The sequence below is a fragment of the Hesperophylax consimilis genome, chromosome 24 (assembly GCF_061612785.1).
Source record: "Hesperophylax consimilis isolate HC1 chromosome 24, BYU_Hcon_1.0, whole genome shotgun sequence".
Classification (NCBI taxonomy): Eukaryota; Metazoa; Arthropoda; class Insecta; order Trichoptera; family Limnephilidae; genus Hesperophylax; species Hesperophylax consimilis.
This window is the reverse complement of record NC_142859.1, coordinates 11114149-11132260: the sequence shown is the minus strand read 5'-3', so window position 1 is coordinate 11132260 and position 18112 is coordinate 11114149. Positions and strand designations below refer to the sequence as shown.

The window sequence follows — 18112 nt, the reverse complement described above, 5'->3', positions numbered from 1 at the left end:
TAGATAATATGCCAATATCCTCCAAATTAACGATAATATTAATAAAGAAATACACAAGAGTTAACAATATATAGGTAACAAAGATAGATAACATGCCAATATCCTCCAAATTAACGATAATATTAATAAAGAAATACACAAGAGTTAACAAAATATAGGTAACAAAGATAGATAACATGCCAATATCCTCCAAATTAACGATAATATTAATAAAGAAATACACAAGAGTTAACAAAATATAGGTAACAGAGATAGATAACATGCCAATATCCTCCAAATTAACGATAATATTAATAAAGAAATACACAAGAGTTAAAAAAATATAGGTAACAAACATAAATAACCTGCCAATATCCTCCAAATTAACAATAATATTAATAAAAATGTTTTTAAAAAGTCATATTTTGTTCAACTTTTCTTTGTTAAACTAGCGTTTGACATCTGCAAAGTCGAATCCATCCATATCGTTCAAATATTTGATACCAAGACAGTTTAAACATCATATTGTATTGAGGAATTCAAACTATAGTGATTTGTAAAATATTTGGGTACATGTAGATTAATTAAATGTTGACTTTTCAAATTTCAGCAAATAATTGTCAGACTTTTTGATCACGAAAAACACCCAGGTCCCATTTCTTGTGTTTTTCTTTTTTCGATGGTAAAAAAATTCATTAAAATGTTCTATCACTAACCGTTACTATGCTTAAAATAACATTATGTTAATCAACTGTGGAAAATATTAAAAGAGAACAAACAAGCACATCACCACTGTTCAAGGTTCTTAGGACGTGTTGTTTCGGAGAATTTGATCAATTCATAAAATTTCAGCGTTCATTTTCAAGTTCTGTGAGAGATTTTTTCAAGTTCTGGTTTTATTTCAGTTTTGTCAAGCAATTAGCCTATAGTTATATAATAACAGAACTTGAATTGGACTTTCACAGAAACCAAAAATGAACGTTGAAATTTGATGAATTGTTCAAATTCTCCGAAACAATCCATCCTAAATTTAATTTAACGAGGTTTTGCTCATACCGAAAAAAACCATCAGACCACTCGCAAGCTCGTGACGTAGTTCGAAGTCCAGTTGGAGTCCGAAAACAAACTTTTTACAAGGTATATATTATATTTTTTGGAAAATCCAAGTTAATTTTCGCGCACTTATGTTTGTGCATACAAGTGGAATTAAAGTCGATAATATGTGGTGTTTTAACAAGGTGGTTTACCCATTATACAATGAATGGTAAAAAAGGTCGGGAGGCCCGAGGAAGATATGGCATCATCAAGTGAAATAAATACTTGTGTATGGAAAAATTAGGCACATGTGGTGAACGAAGAAAGGGGTGTAAGGAAAACGTATGACATAGAAGTGAATGGCACAATCAAGTAAAATAAATAAATAAAACTACACCACGTTTTCACGTACACTAGAATTCATAACCTCAAAACTTTACTCCAAACCATTTATAACCCCAAGCACCGCCGCGTACACGTCAGCTATTAAATATTATTTGTGTTATATATCTTTCTTGATATAGCTTTCTATGTACCATTACATACTTTGAGTACACCACCATTACATACTTTTAAAAGGAAGCTACAAGCCAAACATTTGTATATTCTTGGTATACCTTATATTGTAGGTAATAGGCATTAAAATCGCTTGACTAACGGAGTCTAGAAATGTGAGATTTCAAGCACAAAACTTGTTTTTATTTATTTTGTAAATAATTTTATAAGAAAGCAAAAAAATTAATCAAGGGCAACTGTCACAGATAATTTTAGCTTTAACACTGTATTTTTTAAAAGAGGTTTCCTTTATGCGTTCATACATAAAAAAATTAACTAACATTTAAATTTTGGGAGTAAAAAATTTAACTAACATTTAAATTTTTTATTGAGTAATTTATTTCTTCTATTTTTATTCTACTCAAGCGAAACGATATGAAAAAGTTCAATTTATCTATAGCATATTTTTTGGTATTCATAATGTACACCAATTCGTTATAAATATTAATCAAAATAGTAATTTGGCAGTAAGCTTCGCCTTAACCACTGTTGAATTTGGCCACCACCTCTGGTCTACTATAGAGTCTAGTGCCCCAAAATACTGGAAAAAACCCTAGGTCAAACCGTGTGATAGATTCCCCTATTTAAAAAAAAACGAATTGCAATATTTAGAGCACATGCGTCAGGCGGGAATACTCTCCTTGTTCTACCAGTATTTCAATAAAAGATGCTCCGAGGTACTAGTGTCATTCATCCCTTCGGCACCGGTGCATGGTTAGGAAATACGCCAAACGCACAATCAACATTTATACCGTTGACATTATTTATTCATGAGAACGGGTCGTTCTAATACTCGTTCTTGAGTTCAACAGTTTGGCTGTTGAAAGATTTTTGTGTTTCCTCCCACCTACAACATCTCTACAGGGTCTGTTAAAGACCCATGTTCACAACCCCATCTTCTTAAAAAGACCCACCGCAAAGCATCCCCAAAGTTGAAATAACCTGAGAAATATACATTCCTCAGGGCCTCCTGTGAGAGTTTGAGCTATTTTAGTAAAGAGATGGAAGGAAATGTGGAAGAGGATTGTGGAGAAATACCTGGCTATTCACATTTAGTCACCGATTACGGCTAAAGTCATTTCTAACAACGCTTCGATTCCGTATGGTGATCTTATACTACTTTCACCATTGTGATACTGAGAGTATCTCACCATGTGCGACTCTTTGTATGAAGACAATTATTCCCAACACTTGTCATGGTAGATTATTAAAAATGAGACTTGCAATATGAATTTTTTTATGTCTTCAATGGCAATTTATACCAGGCACTAATAACCTCGATTCTACATCATCAATGCATGATCCCTTTTATTAACAACATTAGTTTTCATATAATAATTAGTATAATATTACCAACGTATTGTAAATAAAGCATTGCAGATGTATTCTGAGTCACTCGACTCCACTTGTATTGCAGTGATTTCCAATCTACAAGTGGAAAATGGACTTCTAGCTACGTCAGGACTTTCTAGCCAATCACCGCACTAACCTCTCGATGAGCTAACCATGTTGAATATATTTTCTACCTTGACCACTGTTTCATATTATACGTTAATCCATATTTTCGAATCACAATTTCAAATGTTCATTACGTTTCTTACACCTAGAGGTATTTCATTAATTTGTTTAGCAAACTGTAATTAATTAACGTGCTAAATAGAACTTTTAACACTTCTTGCAAGTTTGAACATATTTCACTCTTTAATAATTTCGGAAGGTATTTTCCTGCTTGATTTTTTCTCAGAATGCTAAAAATAAAACAAACTTCGCATTATCATCGTACATCATAACAAATTAATTTTATCGTGGACATGGTGGTTCAGAAACCTCTTAAAGTTTTCTGGATTTTGAGCAAATTGACAAAAATCCTATGGTAGCTTCTATCAGGATCTCCCCGCGTTTAGAGACTACCATCAAACAATGTCTTTTTGTAGATCTACAAAGGCACAGATTATGGTTTTTTTGCCAGAAACTTATTTGGACCAGATCTTCTCATATGCAATGAGAAGATTTGGTCCATGCACCCCCGTCCACTCTTAAAAGCCCCTTACACATACAATATTTTAAAAATTAGCAACACTTTTGTTTCTCCATGTGCGGCGAACGGTAATTAGTAAGGTACATCAAAATTGACTGCAGAGCACAGACATAGGAATTAATAGACGAGAAGATAATGGCGAGGGGTAAAATCAACTGTTGAAGAACGAAGGGAGTAAGGCTGACTGTGATTCGTCAATAAATCAATCTGACAGTAAATAGGCATCTCGCATTATAATATCACCATTTACTTCTTAAAAGTAAAATCTGCTTTTGAATAAATAGACATTTTTACATGGGAGCGCAAATTACTCGCCACGTTATGAACAAATTTGCGAAGTCCAAATTCGGCAAAAAAATTCGGTTCTATTTTCAGAGTCGAATATTTCGTTTAAGTATTTAGTTAAGACACTTTTATAAATGTTCATAATTTACTTCCCAGCATCCAACCAGCTTTGTGTTTCGCGTCCAGACGTTTCTCGATGTGATAGTATATGTTTCTAAAACTGATCTATATTATACGATGTGAATATGCTTAAAATAAAGTAAAATAATGCTTTTATATGGAATGTAATACGACAATTGGGTTTATTCTCTTTTTCAAATCTATTTTTACAAGTTTTCATAGTACAAGTCAACATTTTGCCGTGTTATTTCGTAAAATGAACCGATGATGCCTCGACCATAGTTCGCACAAGAATGATGACGTCACGTTTTCAAATTTCACTTGAGGCCATACGCGAGCACAGCCGGCTCCAATGGAACCGGTATGGGGAGTGGGGATAATACGCTTTTAATCACTTAGGGCAGGTCTACTAATATTCATATGTCTATGCTGCAGAGGGGAGATCCTTTTTGTGGATTTGCTTAGGTTTTCATCTTTTCACAAATTTTCATGACATTTTTTTCGATCACCTTATAATATTTACCTTCCTAGTGTCCAAAATAAACATATTTTTACTTCAAAGAAGTGTACCGAATCACTTAAACATATTTAATACATTGCGAATAACTGGAAAAGTAAACGATAATCTAGAATTTCCAGAAATTGGCAGCATTATTATACCACGAGCCAGATTCACAAGAGCCAATGACATAAAGCGTGTTCAGTCATCACAAAACATATAATGTGTACTACATCAACTCATTGCGGAGAGCAAATATTTCAAATTATTTGTTCAAAACATGAAAAGATCTTTTATCACGTGTCTTTGAAGAAATCCCAAAATATCATGTACTAACATAAATTTAAAAAATCATATTTGTTTTCACAAATTATTAGCAGCCAAGCAGGAAACTTTCCACGTAAAATATATGATATACGAGTAAGGTAAAACACCCTATTTCTAACACTACTCCAATTTCTGACATTTATTTATTTTCGCCTTTTTTCGGGGCTTTTACATATGAATATTAAGTTTTTGCTTTGAAATAAATTCCGATTTCTAGTATTACGTAGTAGAATCCAAAAGTCTATTAATGAAAGCAATTCTGGAATATCAAATGCATCATTTAGAATTTTATATAGGACAATTTCAGTGTATTCATTTCATTTAAAGGAGTGTTGTAGTTCAACATAATTGCTGGAATACCCAATTTAAAATTTAGAAAACGTGTGAATTAATTTTGAATTTTTTTAATAGCTTGTGTTTTAATGTGGGTTCCAGGCGGAAGAATTGTATTCAAGTTGACTTCTAACAAAGGAAAAGTAACACCTAATAATAAATTTAGCAAAGTTGACAGCGGAAAGCATTACCGTTTCCATTACCAAGGCAGATGTGTAATCAATATTTACAATTGATGATAGACATTGAAATTAAATAAGAAGGTAGCACAACACGGCATAATACCCCAAAAATATATCACGATAATTATTGATTACACATCTGCCCTGATGAAGGACACACAAACGCTGTCCAAAACGATGGCTAAAGAGAGGGTAGCGCAACACGGCATAATATTCCCAAAATAAATAATTACATGTCATGTCTTGGTCATTTTCTGTTTTTTAACATCTAGGTGCATGCCTCAAACAACATTGTTACCTTCAAGACCCAGGTTCACTCCTTCCTATCCTCAAAAACACCCTCCCCATGAAAATAAGATTATTTCATTGACAAATTATTTTCCTCGTGCCTCATATATGTGGTGTTGAAAAAAAAAACTAGAAGCAGTTCCCTGTTGAATTATGGACTGGATTTCCATTTTGTTCCATAATTTCGATCGTATCGCTTGTGCCAAAAAATAGATATTTGCCTATTAAATGGCGCTTAATGCATATTTGCAAATGGTATTTAAAATGCCATTCTCGTAAAACGTGATGATAATAATATGGAAGACGTTTAAAATTAGCCCAAACTCGTGATCAGGTAATAAAAAATAATATGAAGAGCACATGGATTTTCCATTCTCACAATGTAACTGAATCAACTCAATGTTAGACGATCATGAGACGATAAATAAAAGACAAATAAACAAACTATTTAGCAACTCCGCGTTTCTCTTCAGGAAAATGTAAATAAACCTAAATAATTTAAACAATGCGCGCTCATGGCAAAAGCTTTTATAATCCATACAGTTCATATAACACCAATACCTTTCCACGTAAAAACCCCGATGCTGACACTTACGCAGCGATCACACGAGGACAGTACAGTACTGTTTAGTCCCAGCTCCGGACCCACTGTCCAAGTGTGAACTGTAGTTTGGAAGACAGGACATTGAAGTAAGATACTGTCCATGAGATAGACGGGCAAAGCTATCTCTGCAGGGTAATGTCTTAGGGCCCGTTCCCACTACCGTTTTCAAATCGGAGGCGTGTCCCGTTTTAAAAACGGATGCCCTAGTGGCTGTAGTGGATGTATGGAGCTGTTCACACTTGTCCGACACGATTTGAAAACGGATCCGACATTTTTTGTCGGATGGCTCGCCTACGCAGCGCGTCCGTTTTCAAATCGTGTCGGAACACGCTCGCTCATAGTGTTGTATGGATCTGTTCACACTTGTCGTCCAGTCGTTCCGGCAGAGTCCCCGCCAAACCCCGACCCCTCCCCGCCCGCTCCCTGTCGCAAGGAAGCAGGCACGCTGCGTGCTTGTATTTGGTTATTTTGTTAAGTAAATAAATCAAAACTACAATAATGGATAAGGAAATAAATCCCGAAAATTTAATACCACTGGTCGAAGAAAGAGTATGGTAATATTTTATCTTTAACTAAATAAAAACAAAACACTCGGTGTACACAACTTTTGTACATCAAATTTTTTTTTTTTTTTTTAAGTTTACTTTTTAAAAATTTTAAATCTTTAATGAGATGCACGGAAGAGCGTATTAGTTTAATAAACACATAATAAAAAATATTTGAGTTGTTATTGTTTTCTTACTTTAAAATATCGATAGCCTTTCTTCAGGACAAATGCACTTTCTCAATTTTGTATTTTGATATGTTAAGCTCTCTGAAACTCATTCCAGTAGATGGTTAAAGGAAGTGATAGACATTCTCTTAAGCCATTAAGCGCCCTTGAGGTGATTTTTCATGGTGAAAACGGCGCTATATAAATAATCCAATCATTATTATTCTAAAATAATTAAAGAACTTTAGTTCATCACTTCTCAACTCACCAATCAACACTTGGAAAATTCCTACAGAAAATCATTCGGCTATGATTGGGTGTACCCAAAATTTTCTTTTCACTTTTTTCCTTCTTTTTAATAAGTACAACATGACAACAAGAGCTTCATCGTCGTCCATTGCGCACCATTACTGAAGAATGAGCAAATAACATGTTTTTGTTGAATCGACAATTATATTTTTTCGAAGAGTATGGTCCGTTTTTAAAACGGTAGTGTGAACAGGGCCATTGGCCATCCGTTTTTAAAACGGGACCCGCCTCCGATTTGAAAACGGAAGTGGGAACGGGCCCTTACTCGTTTTATCCGCGTGTAAACGCGTTTTGACAAAACAGTAGAACAAAAGCCAGTCGCTCCACATATACGTATTCCGGCTCTCGGCGCTCGGATCTCCTAGTTTCTCCCTTATTGGCATAAAAGACCGATAGAAAGATAATATTCTTCGCGAATTCTCTCATAACACGCGTCGTCGTGTATTCATTTCGACATCGTTCCACGTTTGAACCACGTTTGAGGCTGTTCACGGACCAGGGACTGGACAGTATAGTATTGTCTTTGTGTGATCCCGACATTAAGAAGTCCACAGAACTTGTTCGTACATAATTTCTTGCATGGAGGAGGTATTTTTGTAATGAAAATTCTTATTATCAATAACGTAGCTGTCAAGTCGGTTGGTATTAGCGCTGGGACTCATTTTATTAAGAGCGGGAGCCACGGAATCAGCTCAATATTTTCGTACGTTTTAAGAGTCGACTCAATTGAACGACGGCTCAATTGAACGGGAGCCATAAGCTTTGAGTCAGACGCCGTTTACGTCTCTGACTATGTAGTAATAATTAAAAATTGATAATTTGGAAAGAGCTATTTTTGTATAATATCTCCTGATAAAAAAGTAGCCGTTCAATTGTGCCGTAGTTTACCGGGAGTCACACAAATTGTCGCTCATCAAGAAGATCAAGCTCAATTGCCGGTATCTAAATCGTTACCCGTAAGCTGCGTTTACACCAAAGTCTTCAAGTTTTCCACAAGTTGCAGCAATTTGTTGCTTTTTCTACAAAATACAATATACACTACTTCAATAACAAACAGTGACATATATGGAAAGATTTTGAGATTTTAAACAAATAACCGAGACTTGTTTACGAATCACCAGTAGCCAAAAAACGTAATGTAACTGCTAGCTTTTCTTGGACAGGTACTGCTTTCCTGTAGTTTGTGTCACGTTTCTTGATTTTATATCCGATCATTGAAATCAAATACTCAAAGTCACTACTGGTCATTCTCAGTGCAGTTTTTGACACTCCCGTCGCACCTCAGCTCACCACTCAACGGATCGACGTCATCTCCTCGGAGATAATCGACCTAATTCTTGACACTACTGCCTTTCGCGCCAATTCTTTGGCAACAAGTTTTCCATTTGTTGTTCTCAATTTGAGAAGAGAAACTTTTAGTTGACAACTAAAAATTTAGAAAACAATGTTTTGTCAACTTTTGTGTAAACGCGGCTGTGGATTACAACCTTAGTCAAATCGATCACGTCGAATCACAATTAGTAACGTATTGTCGTCGATCATTTTTTAATTTGGAGAATCTAAAATATCTAGGTATCATAACGTACAAATTATGGAATGTACATACAGACCTAGTCGTAATCACCACAAATAACAGAAAGCTTACTCACGAGTTTGTCAATTAGAAAACGTATTAATAGAATGATGATTTTATTTAGTGTTGTCAATTTTATGACTTTCTTTTTGGCAATAATTAATATTTTTTTAATTATTATTTTTCGGAATAACTTTTATTGAGTAAAACCTCAAATTGTAATATTTAAATATTGAAGACAATATTAGTGATTTTAAAAATCACTAATATTGTCTTCAATATTTAATTTTTTTTAATTATTTGAAAAAATCTTATCTTTAAATATTCTATACCATATGGGTGTATTATATTAACTGTTTTTGTTTTATTGATTTGTAACACACGCAAATATGAATATTGAGCAATTTAAATTCGATATTGATAGATTATAATTAAAACTGAAAAAGATACCTTGTCCATAAATATTTATAATCTTTATTGTTTGCGGAATTCTGGGTAACCTGACAACTCCGCGACGTTCGTTATAATCTACGTGTTCACAGATGGCATTAATTTAATTATTTTACTAAAATATTTTTTCGCAAGTTATACTTTACGATATTTAGACAATTTTTTTGTTTGCGCCTGTACATACGCAATATGAATAGGAATAAATAGTTTTGTCCGTATACGAATTCAATTCTTTCAGGAGAGGCATACAAATACAATATTGGATTGAATCACCGATACAATATTGTATTCGTGTGCCTTTCTTGACAGAATTGAAGAACAAACCTATTTATTCATATTCATATTATGTGTGTACGGGCGCAAACAAATATGTCATCTTAATATTTTAAAGCTTAACTTGCAATAAGTTTATTTTGATAAAATAATTAAATTAACGTGTAGATTATAATATACGTTTCGTTTACCCTTAAAAAGTGATATAAAGTCACGAAAAGTGATGAAAAAAAAACAAGTTTAGGTTTATAGATTACTTTTTTCATCGCTTTTAATTACTTTCTATCACTTCTTAAAGGTGTGTTGAATTATCATGGAACCATTTGTAAAGGAGAATTTCGTAAATATAAACATAGAGCACAGAGCACCTGACCGGACATCAGTAGGCACGGGTTCAATTCCCGTTGTCGGCATTTATTTTTACTCGGGAGATATTTTCAATTTGTATTGATATTTCAGGCGACTAATTATTACTTATAATTATTTTATAAACATAGGGTATACCAACTTTACTAATAGTACCAGAGATTGCCTTTTAAGCAGCTTCCTTGATGCTAAATAAGTTGATATCCGAATTGATTTTGTTCAAGATTTCTCTCCTCACCGGCATGACCATTACCAAGTTAGTCCTGCAGGCTAGGAGTTAGATTAGTTTAATTTGTAACGAGATAATCATAGATAGTGGGAAAACACAAAGCTAAAAACATCTTTATACGGTAAAAATTCACAATTATTGTAATTATTGCGATCGACCAAAGTTTGCTTCGCGATCGACCGCTTGGCAACCGTTGAACAAACAAATAAATAATAGTGGTAATTAAAATAAAACTATGTATCCTACACGTACTTGGAAGACACCGTAGGCACTAAACAAAACAAGGTAGTCAAAGTGTTTAATTAGCTATGGTACATTTAATGTGGAATATCGTCAATGTAACAGTTGGACTGACTGCGTTAAAATTTTTCATTGAGTATTGATTTTCTTTGTAAATCAGCCGCTTGAGTTAATTTCCCTAATACGAAAACTTTCGAATTTTCACTTAATTATTATCACATTAAATTCATTAATTCATCGCCGGAATTCCCGCAACTACCCCTCCCCCTTTGTTAACCTCCCACTCAAACACCTAAATTATATTTTTTGTATATATCTGTCAATATTTTGTATTATAGGTTAGTTTTAATATTCTCCTGAAAGGAAGGGTGCTTCCGAAACCGGAAGAGTGTAATTAAAATTAAAGTGGTCTAAAACAAATTAACATATTTTTATTGTACACTAATTTTAATTTAAACTGTTCATTTTTTCAACCTTGCGGTTGCGGTTAATCAAAGGTTGATTATCCAGATGTGTATTATACAGGGTGCGTTTTGGAACATAAAATCGACGTTTTTTTATAAATTTTGAATGAAATAAAATTTTCTAATTTATATTTTATTGATTGATTATATGCTCTTTAACAATATCTTGCACCGAACATGATTTCGGTCAAGTGGCCACCTCTTGCCGTGGCGTTCTTCTAGCTCTTCTTTCTAGACTTCTGGCATTTTTTCAGCGATTTTGTTTCGAGTGTTGTCCTTAAGCATCGAGGTTGTGGTTGGTTAATTGGTGTACACCTTTTCCTTTAAGTATCCCCATGGGAAGAAATCGGAAGGGGTCAAATCAGGGGATCCATCGTGGGGGCAGACGATATCACCACTTTTAGACATTATTCGGTTAGTTATGTAATTTTCACAGCATTCACAATTGAACAATTTTTTTTTTTTTTTTTAATTATTTTAATATACATCATATGGGTTACATTAATATATACATATTTTGCAAAATATAATATTAAGGTTCATAATTGGTCATGTATACCTTATCAGAAAAGAGGAGCTCTTGTGCCTGATAAGGATAATTATTTAAATAAAATGTTTTAATAATTTTGCGACGTTATTTGCTCCATATAAAAGGTTTTCTACCACTCTCTACGACAATCGAATGCATTTCAAATGCCAACTGACAGATTTCATGATAACAGGCCAAACAAAATCGTTCTGGAACGTAAAACGCGCACCGTAAATGGGATTTTAGATAGATGTTTTTTCAGATATTTGTAGCTTTTACCCTTAAAGGGTATTCTAGGCCATCATTTCAAAATTATGGAGAGAGGGAAGGTGAATTTATGAATTTATTTTATCTAACAATTTAAGTCGAATTCAGACTTAGAAGAGATGAGATGCTGAATAGAGGGGAAGTAATTTGAGATAAGGCTTGATAAAAGAGAAGATATTTATTTAGAGAGGGACAATCAAAAATATGTGTTCTCAAGTTCCCACTTCTAGACCACAGAATGTATGTAATAATAATTTGGAGTCTAGCACGTGTATTTTTAAAAGGTGAGAAGGAATGGAACTTTGTAAAATTTAAATGATTAACAAACTAAGAATATCACCGCAAGTACGAGTATACTATACAGGGTGTATCGGCACGTACCCGACAAACTTTAACGAGCTATTCCTTAGCAAATTTGGAGTAAAAAATGTTATGGGCACTTTGCTGTCCGGTAACATTTTTTTTAGTGAAAAAAAACTACCATTCATATTTTCACCACATGTCACTAATGTTTTATCCTTTGTCAAAGTTTGAAAACCCATCTGGCAATATTGTACGTACGTACCTACATTGGCACGCTTTTACAATCACAACGAAATGGCATGGCACCATTCGTATAATTTTTAACTATTATTATTTAGTGTGTATGAAAGAGCGAGTACGCTTTTTGACACACTTGCTAATAACAACTGTTGAACAGGAGAAATAATGCCAATGACAGTGACGGAGTGTGGTATTTATTATTATTATGATTTTTTTTATTGAAAAAAAATGTTACCGGACAGCAAAGTGCCCATAACATTTTTGACTCCAAATATGCTAAGGAATAGCTGGTTAAAGTTTGTCGGGTACGTGCCGATACAACCTGTATATTATTTGATTTGAATAAATTGTGTAATAAAACAAATTCATCAAATAACATTTATTTGCGCACGAAATAACGACAGTTTAGGGTAACCAAGGTGAACACTAACTTCATATCATGATGTTTATGAGATGATATTTGAAACTATTGGTTATCTTTTTGGCTTTAACAAAATACTATGTAAATTTTTCGGAGTGAGAGAAATTTCATCAATTAGCATAAGTTGTACAATTTATAAGCCCTCTCTCCTTACAAGTAATCATCCATATGTAATACAAACGGTCGGTATTATTCGTTCACATTTTATTTTATCTATTGTGTGCTATGAATTTTCCGCGGTGAATCTTCTGAGCTGAATAATAGTCGATGAATGTCCCCAGAAACATTGAACCTATTAATCTGTTGCGCTGAAATACACAATAGGTAGTATAATAATAAAGTTGCAGCGACATCTGATCTACAATTCAACACGGACCATTATCAATTTCCATGGATCATCAATATAATGAGAGAAGTGCTTTTACAAAATAATTATATTCGACGACTAATATGATATTTATTATAAATAGAAAGTCCAACATGACGCAGAAACAGTTGACAGTACACTAGGGGAAAATGTTCCAAGGTGTGTTCTTCTTTTTGGCCTTGTTGGTGGCAGCACTTGGTATGTTCTTTCTTATTTCATGGACTTTTATATATTCTATAATAGGTGTTTAAATAGAAAAAGATTCACTTCAAAATTACAATGTATTATGAAAGCAATTTCTACAGTACCTTGTCGCCTGAAAGCGGGGACCTTGCGTCAGATTCGTTAGTTCTGATTTTTTGTTGAAATTTTTACCAATATTTTTGTTGTTCTGTGGTCGAAAATTATTGTTTGGGACAACATCCTAAACAGCATCAGAACAACCAGATCTGACGCAAGGTCTGATGTATATGGTTGCTGGACTATTAGGGGTTCACGCTACGACTACCCCTATTCCAATGTCCCATAAGTAGTGCATATACCTACGGGTTGTAATAGAATGTACCCGAAAAACTTTTCCATGCGATTCCTATGCTTATTTGGGATAAAAATATAAATACCGTTTAACTCAGGATAACTTTTTTTCCACAAAAAATTTTAAGTTTTTGTTAAATCTATCATATATTCACTAGGGATATCCCATGTCTGTATGTATATTCCTTACATTTTACACATTGTCACTGGTTACAATTGGGTCAGCCGACTGGTCAACAGCGCAGCACCGTCCCGTAATGCCCAGCCCTACGGAAAATTATAGTTTACGCCTAGTGCTACATACACGTCTAGCCAGTGTTAGCGGTATGATGTCCGATCTGATAAATGTTCAATCCGTCTATCAAAGCCTCATGTTACTATTAATTACGTTATTTTAAAGCTGATCTATCGGAGAATGCAACGCAAAGTGGACCCATACAAACGCGTATCATTGGAGGGACGGTTGCAGGACCCAATGATGCCCACTACCTGGTATCCTTCCGGACTGTGGACAACAATCATAGATGCGGAGGAGCTATCCTGAACGCCCGGACCGTTATCACAGCGGCTCACTGCGTTGACGGGTAAGATGTAAGTCGAACACAGACATAGGAATTAATAGACGAGAAGATAATGGCGAGGGGTAAAATCAACTGTTGAAGAACGAAGGGAGTGAAGCTGACTGTGATTCGTCAATAAATCAATCTGACAGTAAATAGGCATCTCGCATTATAATATCACCATTTACTTCTTAAAAGTAAAATCTGCACTTGAATGAATAGACATTTTTACATGGGAGCGCAAATTACTCGCTACGTTATGAACAAATTTGCGAAGTCCGAATTCGGCAAAAAAATTCGGTTGTATTTTCAGAGTCGAATATTTCGTTTAAGTATTTAGTTAAGACACTTTTATAAATGTTCATAATTTACTTCCCAGCAACCAACCAGCTTTGTGTTTCGCGTCCAGACGTTTCTCGATGTGATAGTAACAACTGATTCATGTTATACGATGTGAATATGCTTAAAATAAAGTAAAATAAAGCTTATATATGGAATGTAATACGACAATTGGGTTTATTCTCTTTTTCACATCTATTTTTACAAGTTTTCATAGTACAAGTCAACATTTTGCCGTTTTATTTCGTAAAATGAACCGATGATGCCTCGACCATAGTTCGCACAAGAATGATGACGTCACGTTTTCAAATTTCACTTGAGGCCATACGCGAGCACAGCCGGCTCCAATGGAACCGGTATGGGGAGTGGGGATAATACGCTTTTAATCACTTAGGGCAGGTCTACTAATATTCATATGTCTATGAAGTCGAACAATAATAGCTTTAGGTATCGTATGCTCCCCAGCGTCAGAAGGGAACCCAAAGGTAGCTGAGCCAGTCTAAGCTCTGTCCTCAAACGTCATCATGAGGACAGCTTTACGATATTCCGCATAGACCTTTCGCATTCCTATTTGAGGAACGTTATATGCGACAATCACAGACTTATTTCATTGACGTAAATACAATTCATCTCTTTACGAGAAGTAATTGTTTCCACAACGTGGCTTTTAGAAATCTTGACATTCTTCCCATCATGACAGAAAATTGCAATCATCGATAAATTGGCATTTCTTCATTATGTATTCATGTTTTACAAAACAATAGATAATTCCAGTCTTCTAAAGGCATTAGCATTATAAAAATCTGTATAACTGTTATCACCAAAGACCCATTTCATCATAATTATAAAAAACGTTTATGATTAACTGATGGAAACATTAGCAAATCTTGTAAAAATGTCAATATATAGGCACTGAATCTTATACGAAATTTCTGATCCAATGGAAATTTTTTAACTTCCTACTACTGCATTATATTTATTGGAGTAGAAACAATAATTTCATTGAATACTTTTTCAGCCTTCAACCCAAGGGCGTGATCGTCATGATAGGGTCCAACCAGCTCAACTCCGGGACTACTAAGTACGACGTAAGCCGACTGATCTCCCATCCGGATTACGAACGAACACACCACACCAATGACATAGCCCTGATCATCACCAGCAGTAAAATCGTCTTCACTTCAAAGGTCTCCGCGATTTCTCTGTCCAAAGAGTTCACCGGTGCTGGTATAACTGTCAAACTGACTGGATGGGGACGAACTGAAGTGGGTATATTACTTTTATTTAAATATATGTACAGGGCGTACCTGAAAAAACCTAAGTACATGGATAAAGTCTGACAGGTACTTCACATTTAATGGATACGTGAAATGTCCATATTTTTTACCCTAAGTAAATAGACGTATGAAAGTAACAAAGTAATATAATGTTAGCATTATATTGTTAGTTATCTGTTACGTAACAATACTAATTAACAAAGACACTAAAAAATGCCGGAGTATATTATTATTTGTACCAAAAAGGCACTGCCTTTTTTGGCACTAACACAAACGAATAGTCCCTTGACTGCACATTGCACGCGTATGTTCTTAACTAACCCTACTTCATTTTACATGCTTAGTTTCTGCCTTTAACACTTATTTCTGAAAATGTGGATTGATCTCTTCCAATAATTTCATAAATATTAATTTACTTCACTTGAACAAGGTAGGGTTGGCAGTGTTTACATGCCTATATGGCTGGGATCGGGAACTTTTTCGCAATCGGGGGCCATTTGGGTTCGCCACCCCTAAATGGAATCACGCAGATAATTTTCTAAAAAAGATCCCCTAACGCTTCTGTGCTTGGTGACGAGTGTTTTTGGTTTTCTTGAGATTCATTATTAATCTTAAATACCGGACTTTTACCAAAGATCATCAATGACTTTAGATTTTCATTGTAGTATTTAATCAGAACAATATCATCGAAAAATTCGAGGTTGTTCATCATATTTCCACTTATGTCGTCTTGCATCACACTGCTAAAATACCAGCTACGCGGTATGTGGACAGTTGGAAAAGGCAAATAAGTGCAAATATTGGGAACACATTTGACACCTGACTATCCACCGACATTCTTTGAGGATTGTATTCCATGCAACCAACACGGAGTACTTTAATAACTTAGTAAAGAAACATTTATATTTAAAACCCATCCATTTTTAAAGTAATGTAAACAAAGTAGTAAGGTTTTCAATCTGAAATAGTTCACAACTTTATATTACGTGTTTAATTTATTATTTTAGCATCCCGGTAACGCCATACCCAATGACCTCCAGATCATCTACCTGAAGACCATTTCAGTGGCCGACTGCAAAGCAAAGTTCCCACACACAATCGATTCCCAAATCTGCACCTCAACTCGCCCTGGACGAGGAATGTGCTTTGTAAATATTTTTCTGTTACCATTATAGTTTTATCGATTTATTCACCAGTATTACCTATTTTCAAGGGTACCATTATAATGCCTTTATTTCTCTTCGATACTAGATGAAACAACTCATATTTCTCTCCGATACCAGCTGAAACATCTCATATTTCTCCCTGATTTCTTGTTACCTGTATTTGTTTGGAATCTTCTATTTCTGCCCGATTATATTCTTGTACAGAATGTGCATTTCGCCATATTTTAATTGTTAAAAAAATATTAATGGTATTTTCATTTCTTACATCTGCAGGGTGACTCCGGTAGCCCATTGGTCATCCCAGGAGGTCACCTGGTTGGACTTGCTTCCTACGTTGTACCCTGTGCCCGTGGTTATCCAGATGTCTTCACCAGAATTAGCTCTTTTGTTCCCTGGATTACTAATAACTCCCAAAACTAAATAGTTTAAGGACACTATCAAATTGTGTGCGTCAATAGAATAGATATAATAAATGGATGAATTTTCAAACCGTGTTTTAAGATAATTTTAACTAACCAACCTACAAACGTAAAAAATAACCGATAGAGGAATAACTACAGATAAAAATGTACGAAGTGATTTCAAAGTTAAAGTTCGAATCATATTTGCTTAGAAAATTCGTTGAAACAATACGTAATAATACAATATTTGCTTGAAATAAAAATAATAAGTTTGAAAACTACCAAATATAATTAGCTACTCGTACATTAAAACATTGTATAGTCACGTAAATAAATTAGTTGATATCTTGCCATGGACGAGGGAATCACATAGTAAATCATTGAACAGTGTGTATTATTGCTGGTTTTGGATAAGGGGTAGTTTCATAAATAGTAGCTAGTATTGGATTTTATCTAAGTTTCAGTTTGCTTTTCTTATTTGTGAATCGTTAATATTTCCTTCCTGATTTTATTTCTACTTGCTCAGTATCACTTATTTCTCCTTGCATAATGTATCTGAATTTTTCAACTTGTCCATTTTCCCCTGATAAGTAATTGTACTATGGTGTACTGTTGAACACACACCGAGTACAGTATAACCACGCATGGTTGGTGTAGCGCCTTCCTCCCTTGGCGATGCAGCGCCTCGAAGATGATCGCAGAGGGAAGGGGGTATGGGTTCGTAGCCGGAACGAGTCAGCACAACCTGGGCGATAGTCTTCCAGAATCGGAAGACTATCATCCAGGTGGTCGTCATATATGCTCTGATCATAGACTAAATTAGACACATCAATGGCCCTGATGCTTG

At 34.7% G+C, this 18112-nt stretch overlaps 1 protein-coding gene across 1 annotated transcript; it reads left to right on the top strand.

Moving 5' to 3' along the window:
- The first annotated feature begins 13137 nt into the window (after window positions 1-13137).
- Window positions 13138-17288, top strand: LOC149411906 (chymotrypsin-2-like). Its single transcript, XM_089646269.1, has 5 exons — window positions 13138-13186; window positions 13923-14106; window positions 15440-15686; window positions 16706-16839; window positions 17138-17288. The coding sequence occupies exons 1-5, from the start codon at window positions 13138-13140 to the stop codon at window positions 17286-17288; spliced, it is 765 nt and encodes a 254-aa protein (XP_089502395.1).
- Window positions 17289-18112: the final 824 nt, after the last annotated feature.